This window comes from Elgaria multicarinata, chromosome 14, assembly GCF_023053635.1.
Source record: "Elgaria multicarinata webbii isolate HBS135686 ecotype San Diego chromosome 14, rElgMul1.1.pri, whole genome shotgun sequence".
In the NCBI taxonomy this organism is placed as follows: domain Eukaryota; kingdom Metazoa; phylum Chordata; class Lepidosauria; order Squamata; family Anguidae; genus Elgaria; species Elgaria multicarinata.
Window position 1 is genome coordinate 28,607,258 of NC_086184.1, and position 19,125 is coordinate 28,626,382.

A 19,125-nucleotide genomic window follows, 5' to 3' on the forward strand; every position below is an offset into this window, starting at 1 on the left:
GTGGTCCGTCGGCGTCTTCAATTGAGCCCGCGGTTCAACCTGGAAGTTGAGCCCGCGGTTCAACCACGGACGGAGGCAGGTAAGGCCCCCCCTCCCCCTTGGTCCCTTACTGGGCTCTGCCGCTGTCGCCGCACGGGCGGTGATGGCGGCAGGGCCCGGTAAACCTCCCACCCTCCTCTCCCGGCCTTACCTGGTGCCACTCCCTTCCACTGCGGAGCTCCGATTCGGAGCCGGAGCTCCGCGGCGAAGAGGAGCGGAGTATGGGCGGAGCGGAGCGGGCCGACCTGAAATTTTCGGATCGGCCCGCAGGGCGGAGCAGGGGGTCTGTGCACACCCCTATTGACAAGCTACCCTGGCTGCATTCAGACTACATGATAACGCATGGTTCAACAAACCACCCACGGTTCAAAACTATACACACTCAACCACTGAGTGTGGGTAACCGTGTTGTGTGAAGAGGGTTTTTTTAATGAAAGATTAAAGAATCTATTGATTGTTATCCACCCTGACCCATAAATACTGTGCGATTGCACCCCTTTAACGTATCACTATATAGCCCTGAAAATGATTAAATTGTGTTGTGTGTGGTAGGGGAATGCCATGGGCCGTATTGGGCTCGATCAGAGAGACTTACCTTTGCTCCCCGATCTATACCACCGAAGGGTGCTTCCAGATGAGGCTTTTATGGAGTCATCACCCTTCCTCATTGACAGAACTTTATGGGTGAGTCCAGACCCACAGCATCGTCATCTTCTCATGACCTTCCTGTGTTTTCTTACTGCTCCTTCCACCTTTTTTCCTTCCGCGCAGAATCTGTTAAGGAGAAAAAGACAGAACAGTCGCACAGTTCTGTTTCCTAGTGCTAGGAGCCCTCCCACTGGGAGCACCCTAATTTTCCTGTAATACAGATTTTTAACTATCCTCCTCCCTTTGTTGGAGTCGAGTAACAATGCCTTCCCGTACTACCTCACAAGCGATGTGTGGGTGTGTTCAGGCAAGCAGGCAGGGTTGCGCATAAAATGTCTCGTTGGACTGGCAGATGTTTTGCTTTTATCCATGAAGCCTCCATTCGTTCACAGGTGTTAATTGGAGGTGGTGCTAAGGCAGGCCACATGTTGTCGGAGGCGACCTTTTTAGGCCAGCTGACTTGTATCTTTCAGTCTTTCTGAGATGCTTTTCTACCTGCTTTCCCTTAGGTTGTCCACGTACCGGCCAGCCTTGGAAATGGACGCAGAAGGATTTGGTGAGCTCCTGCAGCAGGCTGAGCAGCTTGCTGCGGAGACCGAGGGCATCGCCGAGCTTCCTCATGTCGAACGCAATCTCCAAGAGATCCAGCAGGCAGGGGAGCGTCTACGCTCCCGGACGCTGACCCGCACTTCCCAGGAGACGGCAGATGTCAAGGCGTAAGTTCTTGGGCTGCTTGGAACTTCCTGTCTTGAAGTTAGACGCTAGGGCTGTAGTCCCAAGCAAACCTTCCTAGGGAATAAACACCATTGAATTTACTGAGGCTGAATTCTGAGTAAACATGTTTAGGATTGCACTGTAGGTCTACATAATGCCTTAAACCCAGTGGAGGCTGGTGGCTCCAATGTCAGTGGGGAGGTGAATCCTTCCCATTGACATCGGAGCTACCAGCCTCCACTGCTTTGACCTGGCATGGTGGAAACTGTAATGAATCAACCCAGGCAGAGCTCTCCAGGTGTGGTCAATTGGTTTTAATGCAGGTTCAGCTTGACAGCAAGCATATAAAGGAAGGAACTTGACTGGAGACTTGAATTAACTGGCAGATCACATGGATAGAGAGTCAACCACACTGCTCATAAATAAATCCAAGGTTTATTTCTACCCAGATTCCACATAGGCAACAAAGCAGATCAAAGGCAGCTTGGCTTGTGGTTTGATCATACGAACTAAATTGTTGTATTTTGATTTTGAGATTTTTTAAAAATGGTTAAATCTCAGAACTCCAGGTCCTTTGTGCCTCTTGTGAAAGCAACTGTAGTCTGATCCTCCTTCCTTTTAATTTCTCTTGCAGATCAGTTCTTCTTGGCTCCAGAGGGCTTGATATATCCCACATCTCTCAGCGGCTGGAGAGCCTTAGTGCTGTGACGACATTTGAGCCTCTTGAGCCTGTGAAGGACACCGACATACAGGTAAGAGGCTGTGTGTAATAAAAGGCTGCCTTCACACAATCAAAGGTGAACGGTAAAAGACACCATCATAATTTTTAAGGAGCGAGTGCCTGGCTTCTGTACTGTTCGCAGCACTTCATGTATACACCAGGATACATTTCCCCACCATTCTTTTCTGTTTTCCAGTGACGAAGCACATGTTCTTTTTTATGCTAGACAAAGGGGTGGGCATCACAAGTCTTAGTCTGCTAACAAATTGCTAAAGAGTGAGGACATGCACTCTGTGTTTAATATTTAAATGTTCTGATGCTTCAAATATTGGGATAAAAAGTTCTGTGCATGAGACTATTCCCAGTGGAGGGATTGTTTGGAACAAACAATTCTGTACACAGACCTCTTACCCTTTGAAGCAGATGTAATTTTGTCAGCCTTGCTGCGGGCATGTTCGATGGCATGTTTTTGCAATTTCCAGAGAGCGGAGCTGTGTTTTTTTTACCTGCCTTGTTGCCTCTGGTTGCCCTTTAAGGGAAAGATTGTAGCTCAGTGGTAAAGCACCTGCTTTACATGCCAGGGTTCCCAAGTTCACTCCCTGGCATCCTCAGGTAGGGTTGTCTGAAATCTTGGAGAGCGGCAGCCATTCTGTGTAGAAAGATCCGGAGGTAGATGGACCAGTGGACCAACTTGATATAAGGCATCTTCTTATGCTCCTATGCATTGCTAGCAAGCCAACTGCCTCTCGCTAATCTGTACCTGTTTTTGACTGGAAAACCCCAATAGTGCTGACCTTCCCGAAAATATCGAGCTTAGAACCAATTCATGCAGAACTCATTCTTTTTTCTTTTCTTTTTTGGTACATTTAGTGACCTGAGTTGTATAATTTATTTTCATTGGAGAGTGTGTTTCTCATGCACTGAATATTTAGTGTGACTAAAGCATAATCTATCCTGTTTGTAAAATTTTCCCCTTTCTTTACTGAGTCGCAATCTTTCTCTCTCTCTCTCTCTCTCTTTCTCTTTCCCCGCCCCCTGGTGATGTGTCGTAGTGGGTGGTTTAGGGAGATTTGTTGGGATTCCAGGAAGTATTGCAGTTGGAACATCCTTGTAAACTGCAGTTTTTCTGTAAATTGATGCTTTAGCATAGGGGTGTCCAACCTTTCTCTGCCTGAGGGCCGAATTTAATTTCAGAGAGGCTCTCAGATGGGGGGGGTGCTCATTCCAGTGGTAGGCAGGGCCAAAGGCAGAGGGGGTGGAGCAAAAGTAGCAGCATAAGGGTAGCAGCATATTTTAGCTTAAAGCCCTTACTGAAATCTTAAAGCATTTCTGCTTTTTAGAGTGGGGGGGGGTCAAAAATGCAAAAGCTGGAGGGGTGAGGCCAGGAGAAGGCCATACCCGTTTGAGGATCCCTGAAAAGCCGGATTGGGACCCCAGGTGGGCCAGTTTGGGCTCATGGACCTGGGGTTCAACCCCCCCCCCCCAAGCAAATTGTGGATCTGTAAAACCTGTGCCTTGATCGGTTCAGGAGTATGAGTTGGCCCAAGAACTCAGCTTGGCTGCCTCCTTGCCCTCTTCTGTTAACCAGCGAGGTGTCTTTCTGTTACACCCTGTTTTTTAAACCGTACTTCTTAGCGCTGATTAGGGAGAGGCACGCCAAATTGCATCTCAGTTAATCACCTGAATTATTTAGCAGTAATAAAGCTTAGATGATTGATACAAGAAGAGGGTTGTTTCAGAAATGGCTCCCATTAGTGTAATTGGCCAGGAATCTTGCCGTAGATTCCTGTCACTTCAGAATGAGATGAAGGTTTTTTTCCTTGGTTGGTTGGGTGTTTGTTTTTGGGGGGCAGGGGGCATGAAATCATAGGAATGCAAAGGACCACAAAGGGTATCTATTCCAACCTCCTGCAACAGCCAGCTAGTTGCCTGTGGGAGACTCGGAAGCAGGCCATGAAGCCAATGAATGGCCTTCCTCTCTGAATGCCCAGCATTTGATATCCCCAGATATCAAATGAACAGAGAGGTTCCATTTAGATGTTGTGGCTACTACTTGTTGATAGAGCCTTCATGAATCTGTTCTAGTCCCCTCTTTTTCCTCTTTTAAAAATTAGTTATTATGATTATCATAATCATTAAACAACAAGAATGAAATAACCAGCAAAGAATTGTCTGACCCTTAGCTACTTGCCATCGCTACATCTGGTGGCAGGGAATTTTGTGTGTGATGTGAAGAGGTACTTTTTGGGTCAATCCTGAACTTACTGCCAATAAATCATAGAATCATAGAATAGCAGAGTTGGAAGGGGCCTACAAGGCCATCGAGTCCAACCCCCTGCTCAATGCAGGAATCCACCCTAAAGCATCCCCGACAGATGCTTGTCCAGCTGCCTCTTGAAGGCCTCTATTGTGGGAGAGCCCACAACCTCCCTAGGTAACTGATTCCATTGTCGCACTGCTCTAATAGTCAGGAAGTTTTTCCTGATGTCCAGCTGGAATCTGGCTTCCTTTAACTTGAGTCCATTATTCCGTGTCCTGCACTCTGGGAGGATTGAGAAGAGATTCTGGCCCTCCTCTGTGTGACAACCTTTTAAGTATTTGAAGAGTGCTATCATGTCTCCCCTCAATCTTCTCTTCTCCAGGCTAAACATGCCCAGTTCTTTCAGTCTCTCTTCATAGGGCTTTGTTTCCAGACCCCTGATCATCCTGGTTGCCCTCCTCTGAATACGCTCCAGCTTGTCTGCGTCCTTCTTGAATTGTGGAGCCCAGAACTGGACGCAATACTCTAGATGAGGCCTAACCAGGGCGGAATAGAGAGGAACCAGTACCTCACGCGATTTGGAAGCTATACTTCTATTAATGCAGCCCAAAATAGCATTTGCCTTTCTTGCAGTCGTATTGCACTGTTGGCTCATATTCAGCTTACAATCTACAACAATTCCAAGATCCTTCTCGTTTGTAGTATTGCTGAGCCAAGTATCCCCCATCTTGTAACTGTGCCTTTGGTTTCTAATTCCTAAATGTAGAACTTGGCATTTATCCCTATTAAATCCCATCTAACTTCTCCCAAATTCTAGTATGTTTCTTTTATTATTTCTTCCTTTTTTTTTTTGGCAAGCCACTTTGCAGATGTAAATATATGAAATAAAATGAATGAGAAAGGGAAATAGCTTTCCCTGCTCTGCACATTTCATAATATATACTGATAATAAACTTCGGTGCTGAGTTATGACAGTTGGGTAGCCAAAACACGGCTACTGGGATGCAAGAGGGAGGTATCTGCATACCTGTGGCAGGTGTGTGGAAGGTCTTGTGATTTATGCATGGTCTTTTAAATGTACCTTTCCATACGGTCATCCTTTCCATACTGACCTTGAGAGAGCGATGCATTCTCCAGGGAGGTTTCAGGTCTTTTTTAACTTAATGAAAAGGCTTGCTAATAAAAAAAATGGGGTGGGGGAAGCAGATTGCTGAAGATTAGAAGCAAAGTCTTTGGCAAACTGGGGAGTTGCAGAGTTTCCTGTTCAACCCCTCCCCCCTTTCCCCCCTGTCTCGTCTGGAATCTGCTGTATTAATGAAGAAGGGAGCAAAATTGAAGTGATTAATGAAGAAGGGAGATTTCTGCAGTGGTTAGCTACATGGGAAAAAGCCCTATGAGGAGAGACTGAAAGAACTGGGCATGTTTAGCCTGGAGAAGAGAAGATTGAGGGGAGACATGAGAGCACTCTTCAAATACTTGAAAGGTTGCCACACAGAGGAGGACCAGGATCTCTTCTCGATCCTCCCAGAGTGCAGTACACGGAATAACGGGCTGAAGTTACAGGAAGCCAGATTCCAGCTGGACATCAGGAAAAACTTCCTGACTGTTAGAGCAGTACAACAATGGAACCAGTTACCTAGGAAGGTTGTGGGCTCTCCCACACTAGAGGCATTCAAGAGGCAGCTGGACAACCATCTGTCAGGGATGCTTTAAGGTGGATTCCTGCATTGGGCAGGGGGTTGGACTCGGTGGCCTTATAGGCCCCTTCCAACTCTACTATTCTATGATTCTATGAAGTCAGTGGTGCAATTAGTCTTGGACCTTGGGGGCAAAGTGGAGACCCCCTCCACCTACCGCCCCGCCCCCCCCCCCCCCAAATTACCAGCTGGAGAGTGGCATGTCATGATGGCATCCAGTGCGAAAATAAGGAAAACCCCATAGGGGAGTAAAAAAATATTTATTTTATTTATTTATTACATTTCTATACCACCCAATAGCCGGAGCTCTCTGGGCGGTTCACAAAAATTAAAAACATTCAAAATATAAATCAACAGTATAAAACCATAATATAAAATACAATTTAAAAGCTCAACCAGATAAAAACAGCAGCAATGCAAAATTACAAATTTAAAACACCAAGTTAAAATTTATTTCTAGACTGTTAAAATGCTGGGAGAATAAAAAGGTCTTCACCTGGTGTCTAAAGGCATATAATGTAGGTGCCAAGCGAACCTCCTTAGGGAGCTCATTCCACAGCTGGGGGGCCACAGCAGAGAAGGCCCTCCTCCTGGTAGCCACCTGCCTCACTTCCTTTGGCAGGGGCTTGCTTTGCAAATAGCCAAAGGCAAGGGTGGAACCAAGTAATCTTCTACAATAATATTATTAGTAAAAGGTTTATTAAAGTACCAGGTGCCTACGCGTTTCGAACGCGGTTGCGTTCTTCCTCAGGGCTTTACCTAAAAAAACGAAAGAAATCCTTTGCATCATAATATTTACAACTGTACCTTAAAATTTTATAATATCTGGTTAGAAAAACATTAAAACAATATGTATAATGAGACATACAAATTGCAAACAAAAAAGATGTAATACATCATCATTCAGCCAATTGGAGTATCTATGCAAAGTATACAATCAGGAACAAATCATCTATGTTACATTAATAAACAACAGTATTTACTTACAACGTTAGTGCAGTTGTCTGCAGAAGCTGCTAGGCTAGCATGATACAGAAAGAAGTGAGATATATTAGGAAAAGAGGCCTTGAAAACTAGTTGGAAACAGCTGTTTCTTATAACAATGCTGATAGTTCCAAGGATTCATTGAGGCCAGAGGGGCTGATCATATTAAGCCTGATGATCCATCTGGCCTCTCTCTCTAAAAGGATCCTATCAGATTTATTCTTGATTGTTTCTATAACCCAGAACGATAAATCTTTTAATCAATGTGATTTCTCTTTCCAATGGTGAACTAATGGTGCTCCTTCTATTCAGCATTTGATCTTGCTAATATGCTCACCTGTCCTGGTTTTAACACTCCTTGTAGTTTTGCCAGTATATAATTTATTACAGGGACAGATTATGCCATATACCACAAATCCTGTGTTGCACATGGTAAAATCGTGTTGTTTATTAATATAACATAGATGATTTGTGCCTGATTGTTATACTTTGCATAGATACTCCAATTGGCTGAATGATGATGTATTACATCTTTTTTGTTTGCAATTTGTATGTCTCATTATACATATTGTTTTAATGTTTTTCTAACTAGATATTATAAATTTTTAAGGTACAGTTACTTGGAAAATGCCTCTAATTGTAAATATTATGATACAAAGGATTTCTTTTGTTTTTTCGATAAAGCCCTGAGGAATAGGGTGACCATATGAAAAGGAGGACAGGGCTGCTGTATCTTTAACAGTTGCATAGAAAAGGGAATTTCAGAAGGTGTCATTTGTATATATGGAGAACCTGGTGAAATTCCCTCTTCATCACAACATTTAAAGCCCTGTCCTCCTTTTCATATGGTCACCCTACTGAGGAAGAATGCAACCGCGTTTGAAATGCATAGGCACCTGGCACTTTAATAAACCTTTTACTAAAAATATTATTGCAGAAGATTACTTGGCTATTTTTTACTCTCCATGATGGCATCCAAGCAGCAGAAGTAACTTCCATTTTGTTCTTGGAGTTGTGAGGGTGCTATGATTTAAACATTTGTAAAATGCGAAACTGTACGTGCTTGGAGGTTGTTTTCTATCCTTTTTTTAAGTCAAGGTTGGTAAACAGTTTGGTTGTTGATCGAACATATCAGGAATGTAGAAGCAGATGTACAGCATGGAATGGCATTGGGTGAGAGCAGAGGGAAGAAGAGCAGTGTTGGTTGTGTGCTTCACAACGGAAGTAGTACAGGATTCCCCATAAAAATAGTAAGTCCAGGGTCCGAAATTACCTTGTAGTTTTCCTGTTTAAGTGTAACGTTAAGCCATAGTTTAGTGTTATGAGAATCAGTTGCAGTGAGCCTTGGGTTTGTAACACAAAGGTTGTCACACAAAGGAAGGCCAGGATCTCTTCTCGATCCTCCCAGAGTGCAGGACACGGAATAACGGGCTCAAGTTACAGGAAGCCAGATTCCAGCTGGACATCAGGAAAATCTTCCTAACTGTTAGATCAGTAGGACAATGGAACCAGTTACCTAGGGAGGTTGTGGGCTCTCCCACACTAGAGTCATTCAAGAGGCAGCTGGACAACCATCTGTCAGGGATGCTTCAGGGTGGATTCCTGCATTGAGCAGGTGGTTGGACTCGATGGCCTTTTAGGCCCCTTCCAACTCTGCTATTCTATGATTCTATCTTTTCCAACATGGCTACAAAGAGGAGTTAACAAACACCTGTTCCCATTTTAAATTGACCACAGCCAATCATGACCTCCAGATCTTGGCAAACCGTGCTTAATCTTAACTATGGTTCATTGAAAAAAGCCAATTTGAACCACAGTTTAGGAAACAAGCTCACTTGTTTCAACAAACCCTAGGTAAGTATAACCGCCATTTAGGGATTGGTTGACATGCTAAACTGTGTTTTAATCTGGAAGCAGAATCTCCTTACGGCTGTGCGAAGGGGATGTATATGTGCAAGCCTCAGGCTTCCTGTGGCTCCCTCTCGTAACACTAAACCATGGCTTAGTGTTATGTCTGAACATAGGCAAAACTTGTGAGAACATGTGTTGCCAGGCCCAAGGTTTCACAAGTTATGCTTCAGGTAAAGTTATGCGTCTTCACAGGCGCGCTTGGTGGGAACATGGGAGAGGGCCTTCTCGGTGGCTGCTCCAGTGCTCTGGAACTCTCTTCCCAGGGAAGCTAGGCTGGCTCCCTCCTTGATGGGCTTTTGGAAGCAGGCGAAAACTTTTTTGTTCCAGCAGGCCTTTGGAGAGTAATCTGGCCCTCCATCTATGGTAATGTCTTATAATTTTGTTGTGTATTTTAAATGTTTATGGTTTTGTTCCCCCCCCCCATGTATGTTTTAAACTTTGTAAGGCAGCCTTGAGGCCCAACATTGGGCAAAATGCGGGATACAAATAATGATGATGATGATGATGTAGGGGTGCAGAACCTCAGGCCTGTGGGCCAAATTTGGCCCTCCTTAGGCTACAGCCCTTTGCGGTGCCACAGATGGCCATGCCTTCTTTCCCCGGCCTCATTCCCTTTTCCCTGTCTGCCGATCCTTGCTGGTTTCCCTGATTTTGTGCATTTCCCTCTCCCCCCCCCCCCGCCCTCTAAAAGGCCCAAATACCTCTCTTAAGGCTTAGTGACTGGCAGTGAGAGCTTGAAGCTACAATACTTTTGGTAATCTGGCCTTCCCTCTTTCGCCTTCTGCCCCACCTGCCACTGGACTGTGGCACCTGAGACCTTCTCTGAAATGGAATTCGATCCTTAGGCTGAAAATCGTGTTTTGAAGCCTGTTAGGAGCCCACCTGAACGTTGCACTTTGGGAAAAGCAGCTCAAGGAGCAGAGCAAAGAGGTCCTAGCTCTCAAGCATCTGTTCTGTTCTCTTGCAATGTTTCATTTGATTTTGTCTTGAAATCACTGCTACATTTCACGTATTAGTCTGCGCTCAGTGCAATTCCTACTTAATCTACCTGGAATTACGGGTGACACATCCCGTAAATGCAAAATGCATTTGTAATAATAAAGACAGTGATGTTCACTGGGCTGCTTTAGTGATACAGCAAGTCAACAATAATGTCTGCTTTGAAAACTTTGGCTTCAGAATTGCCAGTAAGATGACAGGTTTAATGACATTATGTAAAATCTATTATACTGAGCTGTACACTTCTGGTATTTTTCTGCTGTTAAATCTGCAAGGAATCCATTCCACTCACTCTTCTGCTGCTCAGAAAGTATCTTTTAACAACCATACTTGAGTATTTTGTAGTCAACATGCATTCCTTTTCACTTAGTGAGTAATGAGATTGTTTTCTGAAAAATGACCCTCAAGTTGCAAGTAGCACTTTTTTGGGAATTGTGTGTGCTTACTGTTTGGAGCTGCAGAAAGACCTGTGATGATTAGTAGTAAAATGCACAGCTGTATATATTCGAAATGGCCAACTAGTAGCCTGAAAACCTAAATACTGCAGCTGCTGTAGCAATGCTGTTTGGCTCCTGGACAGTGTGATAAAACCTTTGTTCTTAGATTCACTTGTAAGGAACAGAAGCAAGGACACTCTGTGCGCCTGTTTAAACCAGACCTTTAAATTGGGCTCTGAAATGCACTGCCAATCAGTGCAACTGGCATGGTGTAGGCATTTCCATGATGTGACCACCTCGTTCCTACCGACACTCCGACAGTCACATTCTGCACCAGTTAAAATTTCTGAGCCATCTTTAAAGGTAGCCAGATGTAGACCTGGTTCAGGCAACATGACAACTCAGAGTATGGGTTGTCGTTGAATCATGGGTTGTTGTTGCTCTCTGGGTTATTTATGCTTAACAAACCATGGTTTGTTTGGCCCAGAAACAAATAGGCATCCAGTCCAGGTGAGACAGCACTGAACTTATGCATTCACAGTGCCGTGTCCCAGTCAACAGCATGGCCGCTGAAGTCTGTACTAGCTTGCAGTTTCCAAACCATCATCAAAGGCAGTCCAAAGTACAATGCATTGCAGTAATCTAGTCTAGAGGTTACCAGATCAGAGGATAGCCAGGCTATCCCCATCCAGATCGGGTCGCAGCTGGGCTGCCAGCTGAAGCATGTAGAAGGCACTCCATGCCACAGAGGCCACCTGAGCCTCCAAGGACAAATAGCTGAGCAAGGGAGTGCAGCTGGAGAAAATGCCTCCTCTTTGCGAAGAAGTTGCCCATCCCAATATTGTAGGAACACAGCCAGCCTCCTGACGTCTCTGAAGTGCTAGATGAGACCTGGGCTCTGTGCCTGTCCAAAATGTAGACTTCAGTGCGCTAATGCACTCTATGAATATTTCATTTGGCGTTCCTGGTTCAGAATGCACCCTTTTGTTACCAGTGGCTCTTAGCAAGATGTCTCTGGTTTCATCGTGTTGAAAACTCTGCAGACCATAAGAGCTTTCCATTTGCAGCCAGACCAGAACGTGTTGGACAGTAGTTTACTTGCTTGCCTCTGAATGTTCTGCTCTAAGTCACCAGAACCAAATAGATAAATCTTAAAGGCTGAAACCTTACATCTTCAACTCCTCATGATGGCTCTGTTCCAGATTATCAGCGTGAGAAGGAGTACTGCAGAAGGGCCACTTGTTTTTATTTCTAATTTATAAATTCTTAGCTGACGATGTTCATTGTTCTTCAGGTTTCATTTTAACAGCTCTTAACAGTCCATCATACGCTGTAAAATAATCATGAGATTACCACTTACTACTTAGTAGAACTCAGCAGATAAAAAAATGTTCTATCAGAGCAAAAGCACACACACACACGCACACATCGCTTGAGTAACGGATGAGGCATCTCTTTTCCTAATTCCTTCTAAAAAAGAAAAAGCTGCATGGCTGGATTCATGCTGACATGTGTAAAATATGGTTTGTGAAATTGATATGTTTCCATAGACCATAGTTAAGACTACCCACACTTTGGAGCTGTTCACACAACATGTTAACCCACATGCAGTGGTTGAGTGTGAGTTGCTTTGAATCGTGGGTTGTTTGTTGAACCGTGGGTTATTGTGTTGTCTCCATGCAGCCAGAGGGGCTTGTTAACCACTCTGAACAATCCAACATCAAACCATGGTTCTCAAGATGGCTTGTTCAAAAAAATAAGCCACACTCATGGTTAACAAGCCATGACAACATGCTAACCCATTGTTTAACAAACAACCCATGATTCAAAACAACCCACACTCAATCACTCTGGTTCAGTTTGGACAACACAATAACCAACGGTGGTTTAAGTTGTCAACTGTGAGTTGAGCAGTCAACGGTTGGTTATTGTGTTGTGTGTCAGGCAAAACCCACCACACGGTTGACTATTTTGCGAAAATAACCATCTGAGAAACATAACCTGCTGCAGAGTTGACTAGGTTATCGTGTTGTCTGTCAGGCTCAGTGGACTATTTTGCAGGGTTGAGTGAACTATTTCAGCTGGCTGTAGAGTTCCAGGGCAAGAGTGGCCAAAACCAAGCTAGCCACTCTGCTAAAGCCTGCACAACTTGCAGAGGCTGCTGGGATAGCACCAGGAGGACTGAGGGAGGAGGGTGGGTGTGGAGAGGGGCGGGGGCTTTGTCAGTCAAATGGCGGATTGACTATTAGTCCACTCAATGCTAGCCCCAACCACCCACAGTTGTGTAGGAACATGTTGTGTAGGGAGTACCCACAAAATAACCAACTGTGAGTTGACTAATTCCCCCACTCATGTGTTGTCCGAACGCAGCTTCTGAGTGGGTTAGCAGGTTGTGTGTATAGTCTCTTTATCTGAGTTCAGACATCTAGGCTAGTTTCATCTCCTTGACCAACTGCAGCTCCCAGAGGTCTCTGATCACTTCTATTTGCAATGTAGGGTTGTTGAGAGTAACATCTTTGAGGTGGTTTGAGTGTGTGTGTGTGTGTGTGCATCATTAAAAAAACCAAAAAACTCCCCACCCTCCAAATTTAGAATCTGCACAGAAACACTGATGTGCTAACACATTGAATTGGGCAGCATTTTATTTTATAATAAGGCAGTCCTTGAACTATGTTAATCAATTGTCATTTTTAATTTATTGTTCATATGCACAGTCACAATTCAAACATTTATTTAACACATTTTTACCTCACTTTTCAGCCAAAAAGGCTCGCAGAGTAGCATTCATACAATCAGTAAAAGTGTTTCAGCCCGGCCCCACAGGCATACAATCTAAATAGACATGGCACTAGGGGGTGGGGGGAGAAACAGGATGGGGAGGGAAGAGGAAAAATAAAGAAACTCTGGCCCCAATTCCTAAGGTTACATAGTAGTTTTTATTCCTGCTGAGCCATGTTAATTTACTGTTTCAAGCAATGTCTTTTTTTAAAAAATGTCTTTCGCTTGTGGTGACCACAGGGCACAGGATAAAAAATTTCTCTGCAGTACTAAAGTATGGTAAAACCTGCTTTGATTGCTGTAAAAATAAGTTGCATTTCAGCCCTGCCTGAATACTTTATCCTGCTTTCTTTGAAGCTGAGGTTGAGCCTTTAATGGAGGGTGGTTTTCAAAGGGTGCATCATATCTTACGGTAATACTGAAGCATTGATTGTTGACTTATTCATAGACATTAATACAGAACCATTTCCTAACTCAGTGCCTTGAACGTCCATTAAGGTTTTGGCTTGGGGCCAGTGTAGGTTGCAGTCCTGCAGTTTGTAATGTACATTGGCCATCCGTCCTAGAGTACTAATGTGGGCTTAATTTTAAAAGCAGATGAAGCCTGCAGTTTCTTTTGTTTTAATATTTATTACCCAGCCAATACTGGAAAAGGAGGGCTCTTTAATGTACATTACTCAGGCATGTCCTATGAAAAAGGGATGGCAAGCAGAAGACAAGAACATCCTTTTATGATCTGTGTATTGCCTCATAAAGTCTTTTCAATCAGCCCATAGTTCATCTTGCTTCTTCAACATATTCCAAGCAGACACTGGGTTGGTTGTTCACTGAAATCTTTGTTGAAGTCATCAAGTGCCAATAGCGGCTGTATCTTTAATTCTGTGGTTGGCTAATCCCATTGTAGTATTCAAGTAATAAGACAATTAAAGATTTGTATGCAATCTCCTCTTTTACAATATACTTTAATAAAAAAAAGTCAAGTCTCTTCTGCTTTTATTATTTATTATTACATTTGTATACTGCCCCGTAGCCGAGGCTCTCTGGGCAGTTTACATAGGATAAAAACACTTAAAAACAATGCTTTTACATCAGCTCATTTATTTATTTATTTATTTATTACATTTTTATACCGCCCAATAGCTGAAGCTCTCTGGGCGGTTCACAAAAATTAAAACCATAATAAAACTACCAACACGTTAAAAACACAAATACAAAATACAGTATCAAAAGCTCGTTGTACTGGTGAGAGCCCTCTGTTTTCATCCAGTTAATTTCAGCCTCATTCAAAGTGATTTAAGAGGTAATTCAGGAAATTTGCAGTTGTTGGGGAAACCAACAAGGTTTGCAAAACCTTGTTGGTTTCTCCAACAAGATTTGGGGGGAACCTTGTTAAAAAAAAAACAGGCTTAACAGTTTTCTGGGGAGAAACCAGCTTTGGAAAGGGTGCTGACAATCACTGGCATTTAGTGGGAAAATGGGATAAACTCCAGCCTGTTTCCCTCGAGATGTATTGGACTGCAACTCCCATAATTCCCGGTCAGCACGTGGTTGGAGATTGTTCCATGGCATACTATTGGTTACCTTCCAGGAGCGTCCCATCAGTGAGCTGATCCAACCTGTTTACATTGCAACCTGTTTGTGGTCTAAGCTTTCTTCCACTGGTTCATCTCATGAAGCCGACTGCTTGTGTCAGATTGACTTGGTTCATCATAATGGCAATTCCTGAGTTGTTTAACCCAGGAGTTGCCGATACCTAGCGGGAGCTGTTTATCAAATGCTCGTGTTCCAACCAGCCATTCCAACCAGCAGTGCATTCCATTCCCATCCCATCCCCCCAGTTCTCCCATTTATCGCTTGCAATAGACAAGAATTCTGTGACCACTAAGCATGTTCAAATCTCGTTTGGCTGTCTGGGAGTGGAGAGGGGTGCCCCCGCTTTTTTAAGTTTCCCCCCTAAAGTTTTTTGTGTTTCTGAAAATGTTGGGGTTCCCTGAACGTGCTGATGCTTCTCTCTGGTTCCTCAGTAGTACTGTTTTGGCTATATAGCCATCATAATTCAGCACATGAGCACGCTAACAGTTCTATATGATGTACTTAAACAAGATTTTTAAAAATTAAGCATTTGAGCTTTTACAAATCCAGGTAAGTATGAAATGATTAATTCACAAATTAAAATATTTTAAAAAGTGATCAGCTTTGATGGTATAATATTTTTGATTTGCATATGGTAGATAATATAATATGTGAAGCCTGAATTTGTCAACTTATTGAATTAATAAGAAGAGCCCTGCTGGATCAGACCAAGGGTCCATCTAGTCCAACACTCTGTTCACACAGTGGCCATCCAGCTGTTGGGCAGGGACCAACAAGGCAGGACATGGTGCAACAGCACCCTCCCACCCATATTCCACAATAATTAGTATGTACACGCTTACTGCCACTGATACTGGAGGTTGCACTTAGCCATCAAGACAAAATACAGTATCAAAAGCTCATTGTACTGGTGAGAGCCCTCTGTTTTCATCCAGTTAATTTCAGCCTCATTCAAGGTGATTTAAGAGGTAGTTCAGGAAATTTGCAGTTGTTGGGAAAGCCAACAAGGTTTGGTTTCCTCCAGGGATTTATCCACCCCACCCCCTTTAAAGCCATCCAAAATGGTGGCCATGATTGTGGATGAACAGTGATCTGGCTGAAAGCAAAGACTTTGATCTCTTTCCTGAATGAAGCATTTAAGCAACTTCATCATCTGTTGAGTTGTCTGCTGTTTTTCCAGGAGATGGTGCCCAAAGCAGCTCACAGCATGTCACATGAACAGCAATATTACTACTTTTTTTAAAAAAAGGGGAAATTAGAAAGAACTATTGTGTCAATAAGTGCATACATCATACAAGTATCTATACAATATTGAATAAATCAATACAAATGAATAGATCACAAACAGGGAAGAGAATAAAGCCTAACACAGAAGTAACTACATTTCTGCATTGAGCAGGGGGTTATTATTATTGTTGTTGTTATTATTATTATTATTATTATTATTATTTATATAGCACCATCAATGTACATGGTTGGACTCGATGGCCTTATAGGCCCCTTCCAACTCTACTATTCTATGATTTACAAGGCCAACTAGATCTCTATTCCTCAAAGACAACATGGGATTCTCCGCTATTAGAATCTTTTCTCCCGGATCTCACCTGTGTATCATCTCTCATTCCCTTCCCGATCTCTCACCTGAGATGGCAAAGATTGCCTAGCCTTTCTTCAAGTCTTACATACATACATTTTTTAAAAAATATATTCAGTAGTGTGTTTTCTTAAAACAAAAATTGCATCCCTTTCCTGGAACAGCATCAACTTGAGAAGTTCTCAGTCAGCACGACCATATTGGTTTACACTCAATGGTGACCTATTGACACCCACATTTATTGGAATATGGGCACAATTTACTGGCAAAAAGTAGGAGTGACTTACTTCTAAAGCCCTGCTTGATGAGAGGATGTCACCAGGCATTGTGGGCAAAGTTACATCCAGGACACCAATGTCTTGGCTTAACTTTTCCACTACTCATGTATAGCAAGGGAATACCTCACATTGACTGTTGTATATAACCTTTTTCTGTTTATTTATGTTTTTTGCAGTCAGTATTTACACAGTAACAGAGAAGCCTTGTAAACAAATTGTTCTTCAGGTATTAAGCAGATGTGTTTGCTCTAATAAGGTCCGTAAATTTGAAGCACTCCCTTACGCTATTGATTATACTGTAGCGTATTATGTGCCAACATATTTCAGCACAGCTTGGATTTTAGAGGCTGGGGAAAAAAGAGGGCATTACCATATAGCATTTTAATTTATACAGTGACAATGGCTATTTATAGGCTTAAATAATTACAATGCCAATTTGGGTCACCCTGCTCTACTTCTTTAGTTACTTGCTGTTGCAAGAGATAATAAACTATCTGCAGGAGGGTGAATTAATAGGTGTCTCGATAGACCTGAAAGGGCAAGAATTTGATTGCATTCTTGAAACCCTTTTTCTAATTAAAAAAGGTTTTCTATTACAGAGGTGGGCATTCTGCCCCAACCCTTGGGCATAACTCCCCCCTCACCCCTTATCTTAATTGGGACAGGCTGTATCTGTTGTGAATCATAGATTCTAAGCAGTGGGTTTTCACATTTTCGTCATGAATGGGGTGGTTAGGGTGGAGGTGAAACCCTCCCCACCAACTCTGAGTCATGCGGGGGCAGGCTTGGACCACGGATGGCCTTCCCTGGATCTAGCCTTGGAGTGTGTGTGCTCCAGCTCAGGAGTGCTGAGATCAGTGACTTGTGTTCGGAACTTGGAATAGCTGAAAGTGCTGTGTTCTGGGCAGGGTCAGGACAGAGAAAAGGAAGTACTTCTTCACACAATGCATAATTAAACTATAGAATTCGCCACCACAATACGTAGTGATGGCTATCTATTTGGATGGCTTTAAAAGGGGGGTTAGACAAATTCCTGGAGGAGAAAGCTATCAAAGGTTACTAGTCCCGATGGCTATGTGCCATCAGGACTCCAGTATCAGGGGCAGTATGCCTATTTACACCAGTTGCTGGGGAACATGGGCGGGAAGGTGCTGTTGCAGTCATGCCCTGCTTGTGTTCCCTATGGGCAGCTGTTTGGGCACTGTGTGAACAGAATGCTGAACTGGATGGACCCTTGGCCCAACTAGAATGTTTCTTCTCTATCTTGGCTCACCCATGTAGGAGTTAGCCGCCTCCTCCTCTGCTGCCGGTTCGTCTTCTTCCTCCTCCTCCTCTGCCTCGAAACACATTGCAGAACTTTCCCCCCTAAGCACAATTGTAGGGAAGGGTTGTCTTCCTTGCATGTTGTAATCCAGAAGTATTGAACCTCTTTCATCCTGAGGGCCAAATTCATTTTTGGAGAGTTCTCGGGGCGGAGGAGGGGGGCACATTGCAATGCTGTGTGAGCTCCAAGGCAAAATGGGAGGGGGGAGAGGAGGGCTTTCTCTGCTGTGGCACCCCGGTTGTGGAATGAGCTCCCCAGAGAGGTCCGCCTGGCGCCTACACTGTACTCCTTTCGTCGCCAGCTAAAGACCTTTTTATTCTCTCAGTATTTTAACACTTAATTTTAACTTAAATTTAAATTTTATTGTTTTAACTCTGTATTTTAATCTTATATCAATTTTGCTGGGTGGTTTTATCCTGGTTGTGCTTTTTATACTGTATTTTGTATTTGTGCTTTTAACCTGTTGGTTATTTTATTATGGTTTTAATTTTTGTGAACCGCCCAGAGAGCTTCGGCTATTGGGTGGTATAAAAATGTAATAAATAAATAATAAAATAAATAAATAAAGTTCCAAAAATAAAAGCATATTTGACGTTAAAGCTCTTACTGTCAATAACTATGCCTAGGAGAGGCATTTCAACCTTTTAGAATGTTGAAAAATGACGTGCAAAAGCTGGGAAGCCCAGACAGCTGGCCCTTTGGGGGAAAGGAGGTAGAGCCAGAATGGCCCTCTTGCCTGATGTTCTCTACCCTCTTGTAGTCCCAAGTAGTACCATCCCTGCGTGCAATAATTAGGATTGGTGTGTGGGGGCGGGGAAGCCTCGCCAGTTGACACCAGCAATTAACGTATTTTAATATTAATTGCTGCATGTGGGGTGGGCAGCTTTGGAGGGGGAAAAGAGAGAGAGACCAGGGTGGGGTAGGGTTGGAGGAAGGGGAAATAGTGTGTCTGGATGGATGGATGGGGTGTCTGGATGTGTATGAATGGTGTGTGTGTGTGAGAGAGAGAGAGGGTGGTGGAATGAATGGCTGGGTGTTATTGGGGGCTGAGAGAGAGCGTGTGGTGTGGTGATGATTTTAATTTGCCACCATATGGTGCTGCTGCAGCCGGTAATTCCTTAACTTGAAAGCTGTCCTTGCAGCACAGG

General features: G+C 43.5%; 2 protein-coding genes across 2 annotated transcripts in view; one reads left to right on the forward strand and one right to left on the reverse strand.

Moving 5' to 3' along the window:
• Nucleotides 1–19,125, reverse strand: part of POLR2C (RNA polymerase II subunit C) — a 202,127-nt gene that overhangs the window by 43,469 nt on the left and 139,533 nt on the right. The window lies entirely within an intron of this gene.
• The window catches only part of NUP93 (nucleoporin 93), a 113,370-nt gene that overhangs the window by 22,184 nt on the left and 72,061 nt on the right, over nt 1–19,125 (forward strand). The window contains exons 2-3 of the mRNA XM_063141080.1: nt 1,197–1,403; nt 2,036–2,153. Coding sequence (XP_062997150.1) covers nt 1,225–1,403; nt 2,036–2,153 — 297 coding nt within the window. The 5' untranslated portion in view covers nt 1,197–1,224. The remainder of the gene's footprint in view (nt 1–1,196; nt 1,404–2,035; nt 2,154–19,125) is intronic.